This window comes from Saccopteryx leptura, chromosome 2 (assembly GCF_036850995.1).
Source record: "Saccopteryx leptura isolate mSacLep1 chromosome 2, mSacLep1_pri_phased_curated, whole genome shotgun sequence".
In the NCBI taxonomy this organism is placed as follows: Eukaryota; Metazoa; Chordata; class Mammalia; order Chiroptera; family Emballonuridae; genus Saccopteryx; species Saccopteryx leptura.
In genome coordinates, this window is record NC_089504.1 from 131,387,482 (window position 1) to 131,404,299 (window position 16,818).

Sequence of the window (16,818 nt, forward strand, 5' to 3'; positions counted from 1 at the left end):
TTGTTCTCTTTAATTTTTTGAGGCTATATTCAGGCAACTATGCTTCTTGCACAAGTATCCACCTCAGGAGCAAAACAAAAACAAACAAAATAGAGAGAAAGAGAGAGAGGACTTAGATTGGGTTTGTAAGAACAGAATTCAAAATTTTATTAGTGGCAGCTGGTTTGCTTTTGTCCCAGCCTGGTTTTGGGGATCAATTCATTTGGTTAGGTAGTCTATATTAGAGTAGGTTTAAGTTTTATTATTAGAATACATGTCCTGGAGCAGCTAGAGACCTCACCCTAAGCAATAGCTTGAGGAATCTGGGGCCAAATATCCCAATGAGTCACTGTTCAACCCTTAAATTTTCAAGGACATTTGTTCAGAGATCTTTATTTCCAGGCTACAGCTCTGACATAGGATGTTTCACTGTTCTACATCAACCTGCCTGGTATGATAAAAAAAGAACTTTGAACTGGGAATTAGAACCTGGCTTTCATATTAACTAGCTGGTGAGTTTGGGAAATTATTGGACCTTTCTTTATATGGCTCAACTCCCTTACTTTAAAAAAGGAGATTTGGTTACTTGATTTCTAAGTTGTTCTCTTGTAAAAACCTGTCACATGTATCTAAAACTGAAGACATATTTGTTCTTAGCAAATGATTCCCGTTCTCTGTGTCCCTTTTTTCTTTCTTTCTTTTTTTGTATTTTTTTGAAGTTAGAAGTGGGGAAGCAGTCAAACTCCCACATGCACCTGACCGGGAACCACCCGGCATGCCCACTAGGGGGTGATGCTCTGCCCATCTGGGGCCTTGCTCTGTTGTGGCCAGAGCCATTCTAGTGCCTGAGGCAGAGGCCATGAAGCCATCCTCAGCGCCCGAGCCAACTTTGCTCCAATAGAGCTTTGGCTGTGGGAGGGGAAGAGAGCAATAGAGAGAAAGGAGAGGGGAAAGGTGGAGAAGCAGATAGGCGTATCTCCTGTGTGCCCTACCCAGGAATCGAACTGGGACATCACACACTGGGCCGACGCTCTCCCTCTGAGCCAATCAGCCAGGGCCTATGTGTCCCTTTTTTATTTGTTACACTATTGTCCTTATAGTGTAACACTATTGTTACACTATTGTCCTATGAGGCTAAAAATCTTAATTGTTTTTTTATATCCATTTTCTTTAGCTCTTGCACATAACTGTCAACCATTCCAGCAGTTCTTCATTCACAGTTGAAGTGGTAGTAGAATGATTATAACCTAAGAGGTTGGGTTTGGAATCTTCTTGACATAAGAAATGTCCAAGCCTGCAGAGAATTTTTATAAGACTTTATTTGAGCCAAATCGACAGCAGTGCCAGGAAGCAACATCTCAGATGCTTCTGAGAAGAAAAGCTTTTCAGTTTCTTTTAAGCATTTGAAATTAAGGAGAGAATGTACGAAAGATTACATAAAGGTAGGAGAAAGCTAGATGGGGATTGGATTGCAGTACAGTTAAGATTATGTGCTCTCTTGAGGGTGGTTACACCTTAGAGGGGTATTACTTATGGAATTTCAAAGGGGTGTTAACCTAGATGCACAAAAACATTGAGTAGGGTTTGCTTAAAAATCTCACACTAAACAAGTTATAGGTCTGGAGTGTAATTACCCACCATGACCTGTCCAGTTAGGAATTTATGGTCAGATCCCTGTGAGGTTGCTCTTCCTTTATCATCCACAGTCTGGCACACTGGATTCTGCCTGGGCTATATATTAGCTATGTGACCTTAGGCAAATTATTCAACCTCAATGAACCACAGTTTTAAAAATGAAAATAATACTCCAGGGTTGTATAAGGATTAATTAAGTTAATAAGTGCCAAATAAGTGATAGCTGCTATTAAGTACAGTGGATTAAATCTTTAAGTCCACAGGGCCTCTGGAAAAAATATTCAAAGGTACTATAGTAGCCCAAACTGGATACCTCCTTATGCATGGGTCATTCTAGGTTTTGGTACGTGTCTTTTTCTTTTCTTTTTCTTTCTTTTCTTTAAATGTATTAATTTTATATATAGAGAGAGAAATAGATGTGTTGTTCCACTTTTTTTTTTTTTTTTTTTTTTGGTATTTTTCTGAAGTTGGAAATGGGGAGGCAGTCAAACAGACTCCCGCATGCGCCTGACCGGGATCCACCCGACATGCCCACCAGGGGGCGATGCTCTGCCCATCTGGGGCGTTGCTCTGTTGCAGCCAGAGCCATTCTAGCGCCTGAGGCAGAGGCCATGGAGCCATCCTCAGCGCCCAGGCCAACTTTGCTCCAATGGAGCCTTGGCTGCAGGAGGGGAAGAGAGAGACAGAGAGGCAGGAGAGGGGGAGGGGTAGAAAAGCAGATGGGCGCCTCTCCTGTGTGCCCTGATTGGGAATTGAACCCGGGACTTCTGCACGCCAGGTTGATGCTCTACCACTGAGCAAACTGGCCAGGGCTGTTGTTCTACTTATTTATGCATTCATTGGTTGCTCCTTGTGTGTGCCCTGACCAGGGATCAAACCTGCAACCTTGGCATATTGAGACAATGCTCTAACCAACTGAGCTACCAGGCCAGAGTCTGAAGAATCACCTTTTAAAACATAGCTCTTGTTTGACCAGTAGTGGCTAAGTGAATAGAGTGTCATCCTGGGATGATGAAGTCCCAGATTTGAAACCCTGAGGTCACCAACTTGAGTGTGGGGTCACCAGCTTGAGTGAGGGATCATCAACACGATCCCATGGTTGCCTGCTTGAGTCCAAAGGTTGCGAGCTTGAAGCCTAAAGTCACTGGCTTGAGCTAGGGGTCATGGCTCAGCTGTAGCCCCCCAGTTAAGGCACGAATGAGAAAGTAATCAATGAACTAAAGTGCCACAACTATGAATTGATGCTTCTCTTCTTTCTCCCTTCCTGTCTGTCTGTCCCTGTCTGTTCCTTTCTCTCTCTCAATCTTTCTCTCTCTCAAAAAAAAAATTTACTAGACTTCATCTCAGTTCACTCATACTCTTCTTCACTATTGCAATACAGCCTAAACTTTTTAATATTTTCAAGGCTCTTCCCATTCTATCTTTCCATAGCTTATCTTCAACTTCTCTTGCACCTAGAATATTACTCCACTAAAGTCTCCTGTGCTATCTCAAATCTCTAATGGTGTAATTCTGTTCCCTTGCCTGAGATGCACTTTCCTCCTCCTGTCCTCACTTGTTGAAATTCTTCTGTTCCTAAATCCCAGGTCAGTCTGATGCCTCTTCCCTTCCCACCTACCAAGCCAGAAAATCAGGTCCTGTACTTATAAACCATGCATTGCTTCTAAACACATTCTGCTTTGTGCTATAGTTATTCATGTACACATTAGCAAGCCCAATAGATTATGCACACTATTTGGATAGGACCCTCTCCTTACACCTTGTAGGAAGTAGTAACCTAGTACCAAGTGATTCTTACCTTTGTCTATACTGCTCACAAAAATTAGGGGATATTTCAAAATGAATATGAAGTTATAAAATATCCCCTAATTTTTGTGAGCAATATATTTCAAAGAGTGCTAATCACATTGCCAAGGAAAAAAAGTATGCATCCCTGGCTGGTTGGCTCAGTGGATAGAGCATCAGCCAGGCATATGAATGTTCTGGGTTCAATTCCCAGTCAGGGCACACAGGAGAAGCGATCATCTTCTTCTCTCCCCCTTCTCTCCCTCTTCCCCTCACACAGACAGTGGCTTGATTGGCCCAAGCTTTGGCCCATGGTGCTGAGGATAATTCAGTTGATTCTAGCATTGGCTCCAGATGGGGGTTGCCAGATGGATTTCGCTCGGGGCACATTGACAGTCTTTTTATCTCTTCTCTTCTCACAGAAGGAAGGAAGGAAGGAAGGAAGGAAGGAAGGAAGGAAGGAAGGAAGGAAGGAGGGAGGGAGGGAGGGAGGGAGGGAGGGAGGGAGGGAGGGAGGGAGGGAGGGAGGGAGGGAAGGAAGGAAGGAAGGAAGGAAGGAAGGAAGGAAGGAAGGAAGGAAGGAAGGAAGGAAGGAGAGAGAGGATGGGAGGGAGGGAGGGAAAGGAGGGAGGAAGGAAGAAGGAAAAGAAAGAGGGAAAGAAAATAACAGTATGCTTCTATGAAGAGAAGTATGATCAGGGTGTGAGCCACCTCATTTTTTGAGTGTAAAGTGGGCTAACTCTAGTCTTATACCAAAATAGATGTCTGACTTTTCTTAACTTTCGGCCAAAAGTAATCAAAACCATGGAATTAGAAAACTGCTTTTCTTAATCACACTCAGTCCCTCAAATAGTTTATGCTTTTCCTTTGTTACAGATTTGAGAATGAGCCTGACGAGGCAGTGGTGCAGTGGATAGAGTGTTGCTGGGATGCTAAGGTCCCAGGTTCTAAACCCCAAGGTCGCTGGTTTGAGCATAGACTCACCGGCTTGAGCGTGGGATCATAGACATGACCCCATGGTCACTGACTTGAGCCCAAAGGTTGCTGATGCGAAGTCCAAGGTTGCTGGCTTGAGCAAGGGGTCACTGGCTCAGCTGGAGTATCCCTCCACTTGTCGTCCCCCCCATTGAAGACATGCATGAGAAAGCAATCAATGAACTGCTAAAGTGTCACAACTACAAGTTGATGCTTCTCATCTCTCTCCTTGTCTGTCTCTCTCTCTTGCTAAAAAAAAAAAAAAAAAAAAAAATTGAGAGCATACCTTTTGTATATTTTTCTTTGATTCAGATTGATTACTGTAGAAGAACTGACTAACAACATTCATATATATACTTATATTGGAAGCATAATTGTACCAAATAAAAGTATTGGTCAGTATTTCCTAAACTTGACTTATGATGTTATATAATTAAGTTTAGCTTAATTGTTGTTGCTTTAGTGTCTTTTACTTGTTAAAGAAAAGGCTGATAATGTTTGGTGGGCTTGTCAGTTATAAAATGGAAAGCAGCCTTGAGCAAGGGGTCACTGGCTCTGCTGTAGCCCCTGGTCAAGGCACATATGAGAAAGCAATCAATGAACAACTAAGGAGCTGCAACGAAGAGTTGATTCCTCTCATCTCTCTCTCCCTTCCTGCCTGTCTATCCCTGTCTGTCCCTCTCTCTGTCTCTGTCACAAAAAAATTAAATAAATAAAATGGAAAGGAATTAAAGAAATATTATATATTATTTGATACATTCAGGTTTACTTCAAAGAATAGGTCTAGAATTAAAGTTATTTTATCCAGGAGGATACTGGATACAGGAAGATATCCAGAAGAAGAGATAATATAAAAACCAAACATATATTGCTTACTTATATCAGGGTCTTTTCTTTTTAATGTTATTTATTCTTCATAAGGATACGATGAAGTAAGCACTATTGTTATAGATGAGAAATCTGTGATTGAGGAACAGACACAACCTTACTTGATGTGGCCAACACCCATTTAGATGCATCTGTCTCTAAAACCAGTGCTCCTTAACCATTAGAGGGTTTTATATTGCCTTCCAATTTGGGTATTAAAACAAACGAATAAATAAAAATAATGAAACTAGTGTTGTTTTCAGACAGAGCTTTAGTTGGAAGAACAAGTACTACATGTGGAAAAGTGGCACAGTCTTTTAAGATTGCTTATCATGCACTGTGTATCCCAGGACTTTTAGTGTGAAATGGAAATCCAGGTTGCTTGGGTAAGCACACTGTGTTCTTGCTGTTGTCAAAGCTGTTGGAAGCAGTACCTGAACCTTACATACATTCTACTAGATCAGTTATGCTCTATGGTTGTGAAGAGAGCTGCAAATAGTACTTCATATATAATTTCACTCTTTAAATAAGGAAACTATTGACTCATTTCTAATCTAACCTCTTTTGGACAAAGGTTGGAACTCCTTTGGTAATTACTGGGGCAAAAAAAAACCCAAACAAGTCAGGGTAGGTAACAGGTGATATCAAGGGCATGGCTTTATGCATTCTTTAACTTGAAAGAATATTAGAGAGAATTTAAGTATAAAGCTTTTAGTCCCCTGAATTTAAAGTTCATTGTACTTTCTCCAGTTGTTAAAAGGATTAAAATAGTAAGAATTATAACAAAAGCCAATAGTAATGTATTATACTTAAAATGTTTTAATACTACTGTAACATGCCTAGTATTTAAAATATATTATTTCCTTAAATCTATATCAAAAGTCTTATAAAGGTAGGTATTATTCTCATTTTTTTAGCTGAAGAAACTAAAACTGAAAAGATAATATAATTTGTTCAAGGTAACAAAATTATGATTTTAAATGAAGTCTATCTCACCTTAAAACCTTTGCCTTACTTTTTCTGTTATTCATGTTGTGTCGTCACATCATTCCCCAACAACAGGTGGTCAGTGCTGCAGAGCGTGGGGAGAGAGTACAGCCAAAAGAAACTTGGAAGTAGGTAGAACCTAATTGGGACCTGAGTCTGCAGTGATGCTGATTGTACCTCCCCTGGGATGCAACTCAGAATAGAACATTTCACTCCAAATGTGACTTTGGAACAGACTTAAGTTCAAGGAAAGGCCAATTGATGTTTTCACAGTAGTGTCAGTCATAAAATGATAGGACTGGAAGAGACCTTCGAGATCATCTATTCTAACCTTCTCATTTTACAGGAAACTACATTAAACCCAAAGATATTGACTCCTTTGATCAAGGTTATGGTTTTTGAGAGAACCGGTAAAGGAGTTCTGGTCTGCTGGTCTAAGACTGCACTGCTGCCAGGGCTGGAGCTGGAGAATCCTCTTCTGTGTCTAATATTCTGCCTTTCTTTATTGAATAGGTGTTTCAGTATCTGTAAACAAGATGGAATCAACTCCATTTAATCGACGGCAATGGACTTCACTATCATTGAGGGTAACAGCCAAAGAACTTTCCCTTGTCAACAAGAACAAGTCATCAGCTATTGTAGAAATATTCTCCAAGTAAGTACTTAAGTACTGATTCTGGTCCAAAAGGACCATCTGTCTTGAACAAACATTACCACATGTTAAAAAAATCAATAAAGGAAGTACATGATAGCCTGACCAGGCAGTGGAGCAGTGGATAGAGTGTCAGCCTGGGACGCAAAGGACCTACATTCAAACCCTGAGGTCGCCAGCTTGATCATGGGGTTGCCGGCTTGAGCATGGGATCATACACATGATCCCATGGTCACTGGCTTGAAGCCCAAGGTCACTGGCTTGAGCAAGGGGTCACTCGCTCTACTGGAGCCTGCCAGTCAAGGCACATTGAACAAAAACAATCAATGAACAACTAAGATGATGCAATGAAGAATTGATGCTTCTCATCTCTCTCCCTTCCAGCCTGTCTGTTCCTATCTGTCTCTCTCTCTTGCTAAAAGAAGAAAAAAAGAAAGTACATGTATTAAAATAGCTTTATTGAGATTCATTTGTATTTTAGGTGCCATACAGGCACTGTGGAAAAGGATGGTGATAATAATCAGGAAACAGATTTTGTCTTTAATTTTTTTTTTAGTTGAGGAAAGAAAAAGTTACAAATGCAAAAGATAGTTATAAAACACATAATTATTAAGCAATATGTCCACAATTCCCAAATGAGCAGGAGTAAGGCCTAGATACAGAATAAGAAAAAGAGGGAGTGACCATCATGGGCACTCCCATCAGGAAAGCTTCCTGGCTGAGATGAGTTTTTCTGTTGTTTTGTTTTTGTTTTTGTTTTTTTTTAGTGAGAGAGACAGAGGGCCAGGTAGACAGACAGGAAGGAGAGAGATGAGAAGCATCAATTCTTCGTTGCAGCTCCTTAGTTGTTCATTGATTGCTTTCTCATATATGTCTTGACCAGGCGGCTTCAGCAGAGCGAGTGACCCCTTGGTCAAGCCAGCAACCTTGGTCTCAAGCCGGTGAGCCCACACTCAAGCTGGTGAGCCTTGCTCAAACCAGAGCTCGCACTCAAACCAGCAACCTCAATGTTTCAAACCTGGGTCCTCTGCGTGCCAGTCTGATGCTCTATCCATTGCACCACCACCTCGTCAGGCTTACGTAGTTGTTTCTTGATTGCTTCTCATATATGCTTTGACAAAGGGACATTGCTCAAGCTGAGCCCGTGAACCCTTGCTCAAGCCAGTAACTTGGGGCTCAAGCCAGTGACTTTTGAGCTCAAGCCAATGACCTTGGGATCATTTTGATGATCCCACGCTCAAGCTGGCAAGCCCACACTCAAGCCAGCAACCTCGGAGTTTCAAACCAGAGTCCTCAGCATCCCAGGTCAATGCTCTACCCACTCACTGTGCCACCACCAGTCAGGCCAGTGTTTGTTAGTTAATAGGAAGCTACAATACATTTAAGAGAAGAGAGATGGTAAAGATTTGAAGAAAGTAATTCTGAGAGCTATCTCTAGGATACAATTAAATACTAATAAGAGGTTTCTGTAATCTACAGTGTCACCTTTTCTTCATAACAATCCATCAAGCACCTGCTATGTGGAAAACACTGCCCTTTCAAACTATTGACCTTGATTATCACTTAAGGTGAAGTAGAGGTTACATAAGAATTCCTAGCCCTTTTACCTTTCACATTATGCATTTTATATTGCTGTAATTTTATGTCATAGATGTATTATTCTTATCAAAAAAGGAAAATTAATGAAGATATTTTGCGCAGAAAGGGTCAAGATCTGGAAAACTATTGACACTTAATCCCTGATTGCAAGGAACTTAATAGTATAGTTTATTTAGTATTATTTATATGGTAGAAGTCTCCAAACCTCCTTCATCTTAAGAATCACATAGAGTACTTGTTAATAGTATAGCATTGCAGTTATCTATGCTACATGAAGAAAAATCTCCCAAGTTTAGTGGCTTAAAATAAAGAGAACATTTATTTTGCTTATAAATCTCCAATTTGGACAGAGCTTGCTTCCGCTTCCCTCAGCATCAGCCAGGGTGGCTCAAAGACTTGGGGAGGGGGGCATAATTTTATCTAAAGGCTCTCACCTCACCAGTGAGGTGGTTGATGCCAGCTGTCATCTGGGCTCTCAGCTGGGGTCTGTTCAGAACACCTACACATACTTTTCCATGTGGCTGCTTGGCTTGGTTGGCTGCGTTCCAAGGGCAAACATCCAGACACAGAGGGAGAGAGGGAGGGAACAAAGGAGGAAGGGAGTTAGGGTCAGAGGATGTATTGCCTTTTGTGACCTAGTCTCAGAAGTTAAACACTTTTGCCACAATCTTTTCTTTAGAAGTGAGTCACTAAGCCTGGCTCATATTCAGAGGGAAGAGAGTTTGACTCTACTTTTTTATGTGAGGAATGTCAAAGATTGTTTTGGACATGTTTTAAAACCATCCTGTATGGCTTGATAGCCCTCTTTTCCCCCCAAAGATTTTTTTTTAAAGAGAGAGAGAGAGAGAGGGAGAGAGACAGGAAAGGAAAGAGATGAGAAGCATCAACTTTGTGACACTTTAGTTCAGGGGTCTCAAACTCGTGGCCCGCGGGCCGCATGCGGCCTGCTGAACAATTTTGTGCAGCCCGCAGACTAATCCACGAAGTTCAAAATATTTTGGATAAAATTAAGTAAGCCTAGGGGCCTACTTGTATTTTTCATTTCTCTAGCATCCTAGCTAGATATTAGCTTAGTTAACAGCAGTTGTGGTGCGAACTACAGTTTCTGGTCGTTTTGTGACACTGAGTAAACTGCATGTATGATTGTGCTTGTTGTACTGATTTTTTTTTGTTTTCAACTGCAGTGAGAAAAGTGTTGCGTAACAGTTGCCTTTTGTAGACCTAGTGCGGCCCACCGAACGGCTGTGATCTTGCTCTGCGGCCCACATGCTGAGTTGAGTTTGAGACCCCTGCTTTAGTTGTTCATTGATTGCTTCTCATATGTGCATTGACTGGGGGGCTACTGCCAAGCCAGTGACCCCTTGCTCAAGCCAGTGACTTTGAGCTCAAGCCAGTGACCATGGGATCATGTCATGATCCCACACTCAAGCTGGCAACCCCGCGCTCAAGGTGGTGAGCCTGCACTCAAGCTGGCAACCTCGAGGTCTTGAACCTGGGACCTCAGCATCCCAGGTCAACACCCTACCCACTGCACCTCTAATCAGTCTCCCCCTCTAAAGATTCTGATTTGATGTCTAGGGTGGAGCCTAGGAATTTGTGTTTTTAACAAGTGTCCCAGGTGATTTTTATCTCCAGGGAAATTTAGGAAGCACTGGTAGTGGAAGGAAGGGATTTGTGAACTTGAAGCAGCACACTTGAGCATAAAACAGAATGATAGGTTCAAGCAAAGGATTGTGGAAACAACATGAGTACAGGGAATAGGAAAGCAAGCAGTCTGACATGGAGAAATACAAAGGAGAGAAGGGGCTGGTGCAGTGCAGATCAGGTAGGGCCAGATGACAGAAGGCCTTGATGCATGCTAAGTTTAGGATTTAGTTAAATAATGGAAACAATTGAAGATCTTCATGCAGGGACAATGATATGATCAGACTTACATTTTAGAAAGATGCTTCTGGCAAAGGTGTTAAAGGTATCCTGGAAAGATGAGAGATTGATAGCATGGAGACAAGTCATGAGGCTTTCTTGTGTACCCAAGTTAAAGTATTGAGGGTGGGGGGCAGCAGGAATGGAAAGGAAGGGAAGGATTTGAGACAGTATTAAGATGAGATTAATGGGACTTGGAAACTCCCTGTTCAGCAGAGAAACTTCACATTCTTACCCTTTTCACCCTTCCTGGCCCACCTCTCTTCAACTGAACTTGGCTTTCCCTTGATGTGCATTCTGACTGAGTTGTGTCCGCCTGCTCTTTCTGCACATGCTGCTCTGAAGTGTTCTGCGGCCAGCACTCATTGCCACTGTTTCCCATCCCTGGTATTTTTACCTTGTTCTAAATGTCTAAACCTGTGCTTTGAGGCTCCACAACTAACTATGCCATACTTCTCTTATTCTCTCCTTTATTGCAGTAGGATGTCAGCCTTCAGGCCAAGCTCCTTGCCTTCCCTGGGGACACTAGCTTCCAGATCCATTCTCTTCTCAGTGTTTCTCAGTGGGGGTGCTATTAGCATTTTGGATGAGGCCTATCTTCCTTGTGCAGGATGTTTATCTTGCCTTCCTCCAAATGCTAGTAGCACCCTATGACATTGTGATAACCAAAAATTTTAAAAAAGGGTGAAGGAGAAACCCCAAAAAGAGTTCCATTGTCTCTGGACAATGTCTCTCATAACCCCTGTATCCAACCCCAACCCTATTATCACCTAGACTATCTCTGAAGTGTACCTTTGGAAAACCTGCTCCCTGATTAGAGCCTCCTGTGCTTCCACATGTTATTTCCACTAACTTTGCTCTTTGGCCACACTGGGACACTCAGGCCGTGGATGTCAGTCCCCTTCCTGGCTTCATGTCCTTTCCTGCCTAACTTGGTCAGTCATGTCAGTGAAACTCTCACCCTTTCCTCAGTTCCTGTCTCACTTTTTTTGTCCTTGTCCAGCCCAGCCAATTCTCAAGATAGAGAATTTGGCCCTGGCCAGTTGGCTCAGCGGTAGAGCGTCGGCCTGGCGTGCAGGGGACCCGGGTTCGATTCCCGGCCAGGACACATAGGAGAAGCGCCCATTTGCTTCTCCACCCCCCCCCCCTTCCTCTCTGTCTCTCTCTTCCCCTCCCGCAGCCAAGGCTCCATTGGAGCAAAGATGGCCCAGGCGCTGGGGATGGCTCCTTGGCCTCTGCCCCAGGCGCTAGAGTGGCTCTGGTCGCGGCAGAGCGACGCCCCGGAGGGGCAGAGCATCGCCCCTGGTGGGTGTGCCGGGTGGATCCCGGTCGGGCGCATGCAGGAGTCTGTCTGACTGTCTCTCCCCGTTTCCAGCTTCAGGGGAAAAAAAAATTAAAAAAAAAAAAAGAGGCCCTGGCCGGTTGGCTCAGCAGTAGAGCGTCGGCCTAGCGTGCGGAGGACCCGGGTTCGATTCCCGGCCAGGGCACATAGGAGAAGCACCCATTTGCTTCTCCACCCCTCCGCCGCGCTTTCCTCTCTGTCTCTCTCTTCCCCTCCCGCAGCCGAGGCTCCATTGGAGCAAAGATGGCCCGGGCGCTGGGGATGGCTCTGTGGCCTCTGCCTCAGGCGCTAGAGTGGCTCTGGTCCCAATATGGCGACGCCCAGGATGGGCAGAGCATCGCCCCCAGTGGGGAGAGCGTCGCCCCTGGTGGGCGTGCCAGGTGGATCCCGGTCGGGCGCATGCGGGAGTCTGTCTGACTATCTCTCCCTGTTTCCAGCTTCAGAAAAATGGAAGAAAAAAAAAAAAAAAAGAGAGAATTTGAGTCTTACAGTAGCACTGATGAGAGTTAGTAAGTTGGAAAAAGTTGTTCATCTTAGGGGCCTTCTGAATTTTAAAGAGAGAAAGTGCAAAGGGATCTTAGAGCTTACCTTCTCATAGCATAGTAGGTTGTCTTTTCTCCATGAAAGTTATAAGGGCAAATAGCAGTTATGCAAAACTGTAAATCCTAAACTCATTAATTAGAATCCATATGCCAAGCATTGTGCTAGACTCTTGATAGAAATCGATACTACTTCTAGTCCTAACAAAAACTGTATTGTCCCTGTTTTATAGTCGAGAAAACTGAGATGTAGAGAGTAACCGGCCCATGTTAATATTTTAACTTGTTCTGTCTAGTATTTTTCTTCTGATGCATATATCCTAATCTATTGAACTGGTTTTGAGGGTTGAATAGAATTTTATTTGGTTGGGAGGATAGTTGCGACATTACAGAGAAATGGGAACAATAGGAAGTAAGGCACAGAAGTAGGACAGGGCATGATGTGCACTTAAGATAGTGGAAATCAGAGGTCAGCCTGGATTTCTTTTCCAGGTTTCGTATTCAGTGGAGGCATACTGCTGATATTGCATAAGGCTTTTAGGGTTCACTCACTGTAGGTTCACAGAGCAGATTGCAAGACTGTGTTCTTCATGGCGTATATGAATGTCTACTTCCAGCACCTAGTGACCTGATTTTCTCTTATTTTTGAAACACTCTATTATGGGGTTTGGAATTAGTAAATCCTATATAAGCCTACATAAAAGACTAAGGAATCCTTAGGAGGTTTCTGATCAGAGACTAATACAAAATTCAGAGGGACCTTAATCTGACTGATGTTTATAGAATTAGCTGGGCTTGCTTTTTTTGTCATTGAAAATGACTAGCATTTCAATTTTTTTTTAAACGAAATAGACATACAGGAAGGGAGAGAGATGAGAAGCATCAACTCATAGTTGTGTCACCTTAGTTGTTCATTGATTGCTTTCTCATATGTGCCAGTGACTCCTTGCTCAAGCCAGCAACCTTGAGCTCAAGCCAGCAATGTTGGGCTTCAATCTATCAACCTTTGGGCTGAGGCCAGCGACCACAGGGTCATGTCCATGATCCCATACTCAAGCCAGATGAGTCTTCACTGAAGCTGGCAGTGTTGGTGTTTTGAATTTGGGTCTGCAGCATCCCAGGCTGATGCTCTATCCACTGTGCCACCACCTACTCAAGATCTTTTTATACTTTTTATCCTGGTAATAATATGCAGTTTATGAGGGTGCTGTAGATCCCCTCCATATTTCTCATGCGCTGCAGGTGAAGGCTGAAATACTTTCTCTAGAATTCTTGACTTGATAAAATTTGTGACAAACCCTGTCTGTATAAACAAGAGACTTCACACCTTTTGTCACAGTTTATTGTCTGCCTGTGGGCCTCTGAACATTGAGCACAAAATCCCGGTCATGAGGCCCTTGTGGGGTAGTTCAGTTGGTTGGAGTATCATCAGAATCAACCAATGAATGCAAAAATAAGTGGAACAACAAATTGATTCTCTCTCTCTCTCTCTCCCTTCCTCTCTCTCTAAAATTGTTTTTTTTTTAAAGTTCTGGCCATGAGTGTGGTGACTGTTCTCTGTATAGGCCACCAATAAGAAGTTGAGCAGAGGAAAGACCACTGGGCTTTATTTTCTAATTGTTAACAATGCATTTTACATTTATATGTACATAAGAGTAATTTTTCTAGCATGAGAGTTTGTGTCTCATGAGTGCTCTAGAGTTTTCTTTTACTAAACTTCTATACTGTATAAATCATTAAATTTGAGGTAATTAATGGGTCAATTTGAATGGCTAGCTTTAATTTCATTCACCATTGACTTCAGTATAGCATAATCTTTTACTTGATTAGCATATGACTCTTTTGGTAGAATTTGTTTTCTTAGCAGAAGGTTCCTCTTTGACTCATATTTTTGGAATTGAATTTTAATTGAGTTCTTCAGAGGAACCTCAGGGGACAGTTCTGGGAAAATGGGAAGATCTGAAGGGCTGAGCTGGGTCCTCTCACCCCAGTCATCTGCTTGGACTCATTTTATGTGTTAGGTTCTAAATGAGATATCATTTGAACAGAGGATTCTGTAGTGAAAAAGAGTTTAAAAACCACTGCTCTGGCTAACCTTCATCCCATTCCTCTGACAGATAATGACCTTGATGTCCAGCAATTATGACTGAAGGACCACACCCCAAACAGTGGGAGAACACAGCAGACAGATTTCTCCCCCCAGTCATGCCTTCCCCCATGTCACAGCTCTTCCCACTCTTATAACTACCCATAGTATCCTCCAAAAAAAGAACAGGGTGTATATTTAGTTTTTTATATTTGTTCTTCCCTTCATTAAGAAAAAAATTGCCCCTCAGACCTCCCTGGTTAAATCCCTTTGCTTCTCTATAACATTTTAGTGGTGAAGTATTCCAGAAGAAAATACATTGCCTAAAACTTGGGAGTTTCCATTTCCCTCTTTGGCTCAGTGTTCTCTTTGCCCTATTTGAGGGCCTATACACAAGAGTCATGGCTCAGGAACTCTGTTTTCTGGCCTTAGAAAAGTTTGAGACACTGTTATTACTCCCCAGATAATTTTAGCATCTTCCATCAGCTGCCTGCCTCACAGCTGAGCATTAATGAGCAGTTGCAAGATTAAATTCAGTATGTGATGAAGAGGAGACTGAAGGGCAAAAATATATATATTTATATGGGAAGGGAAAGAGCAATGAGATTTTAATTATAGATATCTCATTGCAAATATTTCCCCCTCAACTTTTGGATCTTCAGAATGCCTTGGCTCCTTCCTCAAATCAATGACCTTCACGTATTGTGTCAGAATAATACTAATTGCTCTAAGTGCCTTTAAAGAAAGCTGGAGGCCAGAATCCTGGTATAACATTGAGTTTGGAAGGATTTCACCTTAGCGTCTCTTAGCATTCTGAGGGTGCAGAATGTGAAAGTACCAAGGACCTAACTTATAAGAAAGCAGTGGTGTAGAACCTGTTTCCCTGTAGATATACTATTTAGTACTTTGTTACAAATAAAGGGAGGGGCTGTTTAAGTGGAAGTTTCAAAACACAATTCAAGCAGCCATTGGTATATAGTCAGTGCTAAAAGGTCAAGACTGAAGATGAAAATTATTTTGATCTTCTTTCTTTAAATCTGTATTACTGTTAAGACAAAAAAGGGAACTTCATTTATTTACCTAGCTTATTTACTTAGCTAACCACATTGTAAATATCTTGCCCTGGAGAACAACTGACTAAGAATAAACCTGTCTGCTGATTGGCTCTGGCTTTCATATATTGTATTATTGCTGTAATAAACTGAAGATGATTACCCAAGGGGTGTGGAGGTACAAGTTCAAGGCCAGTTCTAAGTTCCTTTCTAGCTGTAATTCACTCTGTTTCTGCATTTTCATTTTTAGGGATTGTCTCAGACAGATATGTTAGAACAAATGGGAAATATATATATACAAGGACATTCATTCACCAAAGCACTATTTATTATGGTAGAAAAATAGAAACGCCCTGGCCGGTTGGCTCAGCGGTAGAGCGTCGGCCTAGCGTGCGGAGGACCCGGGTTCGATTCCCGGCCAGGGCACATAGGAGAAGCGCCCATTTGCTTCTCCACCCCTCCGCCGTGCCTTCCTCTCTGTCTCTCTCTTCCCCTCCCGCAGCCAAGGCTCCATTGGAGCAAAGATGGCCCGGGCGCTGGGGATGGCTCTGTGGCCTCTGCCCCAGGCGCTAGAGTGGCTCTGGTCGCAACATGGCGACGCCCAGGAGGGTCGCAACATGGCGACACCCAGGATGGGCAGATCATCGCCCCCTGGTGGGCAGAGCGCCGCCCCATGTGGGCGTGCCGGGTGGATCCCGGTCGGGCGCATGCGGGAGTCTGTCTGACTGTCTCTCCCTGTTTCCAGCTTCAGAAAAATGCAAAAAAAAAAAAAAAAAAAAAAAAAGAAAAATAGAAACAATCCGAATGCCCGTTCAAAGGAGTATGGGTAAATAAGTTATATTTATAAAGGAAGAGGATTGCCAGAGTGACAAAGGGCTCTGTTAAGCTATGTCTTACAGGACACTTCTTCCCACTACTTCTTCCCACATTTTTCTTCTCTCGACTTCACTGGCAGTCCCCTGGTTTTCCTCCTACCTCTCTGTCTGTTCCTTGCCACCTTCTCTTATAACCTCTTCTCCCCCTTCTGACTGCTAAATGTTAGGGTCTCCAGGACTGAGTTCTGGGCCTTTTCTTGCACTCTTTGTAGGGATATCATGTACTCCCATGCTTTAGTACCATCCATGGGCAAACAAGTCCTAAATTTATATAGTGTTAACTCAGGGTTCTCTTCTGAGTTCTAGACACATACATTCTAATTACTGCTCCCACCAAATGGATGATGTTTTAGTTAATGTGGCTAGCACTGACCTCTTGATCTTCCCCATCCACAAATTTGCTACTCCTTCAAAATTTCCCATCCCAGTAAACAGTACTTCCATTGACTCAGCTGCCAGAAACCTGGGAATCATTCTTGATTTCTTCCCCCTCCTTTCCTTACCAATCCTGTTGTTTGTACC

General features: G+C 42.8%; 1 protein-coding gene across 3 annotated transcripts in view; it reads left to right on the top strand.

The window, feature by feature from the left end:
* Positions 1–16,818, top strand: part of LIMA1 (LIM domain and actin binding 1) — a 115,301-nt gene that overhangs the window by 29,181 nt on the left and 69,302 nt on the right. For all 3 annotated transcript variants that reach the window (XM_066368772.1, XM_066368770.1, XM_066368771.1), the window contains one exon: positions 6,742–6,883. In XM_066368772.1, coding sequence (XP_066224869.1) covers positions 6,765–6,883 — 119 coding nt within the window. In that variant the 5' untranslated portion in view covers positions 6,742–6,764. The remainder of the gene's footprint in view (positions 1–6,741; positions 6,884–16,818) is intronic.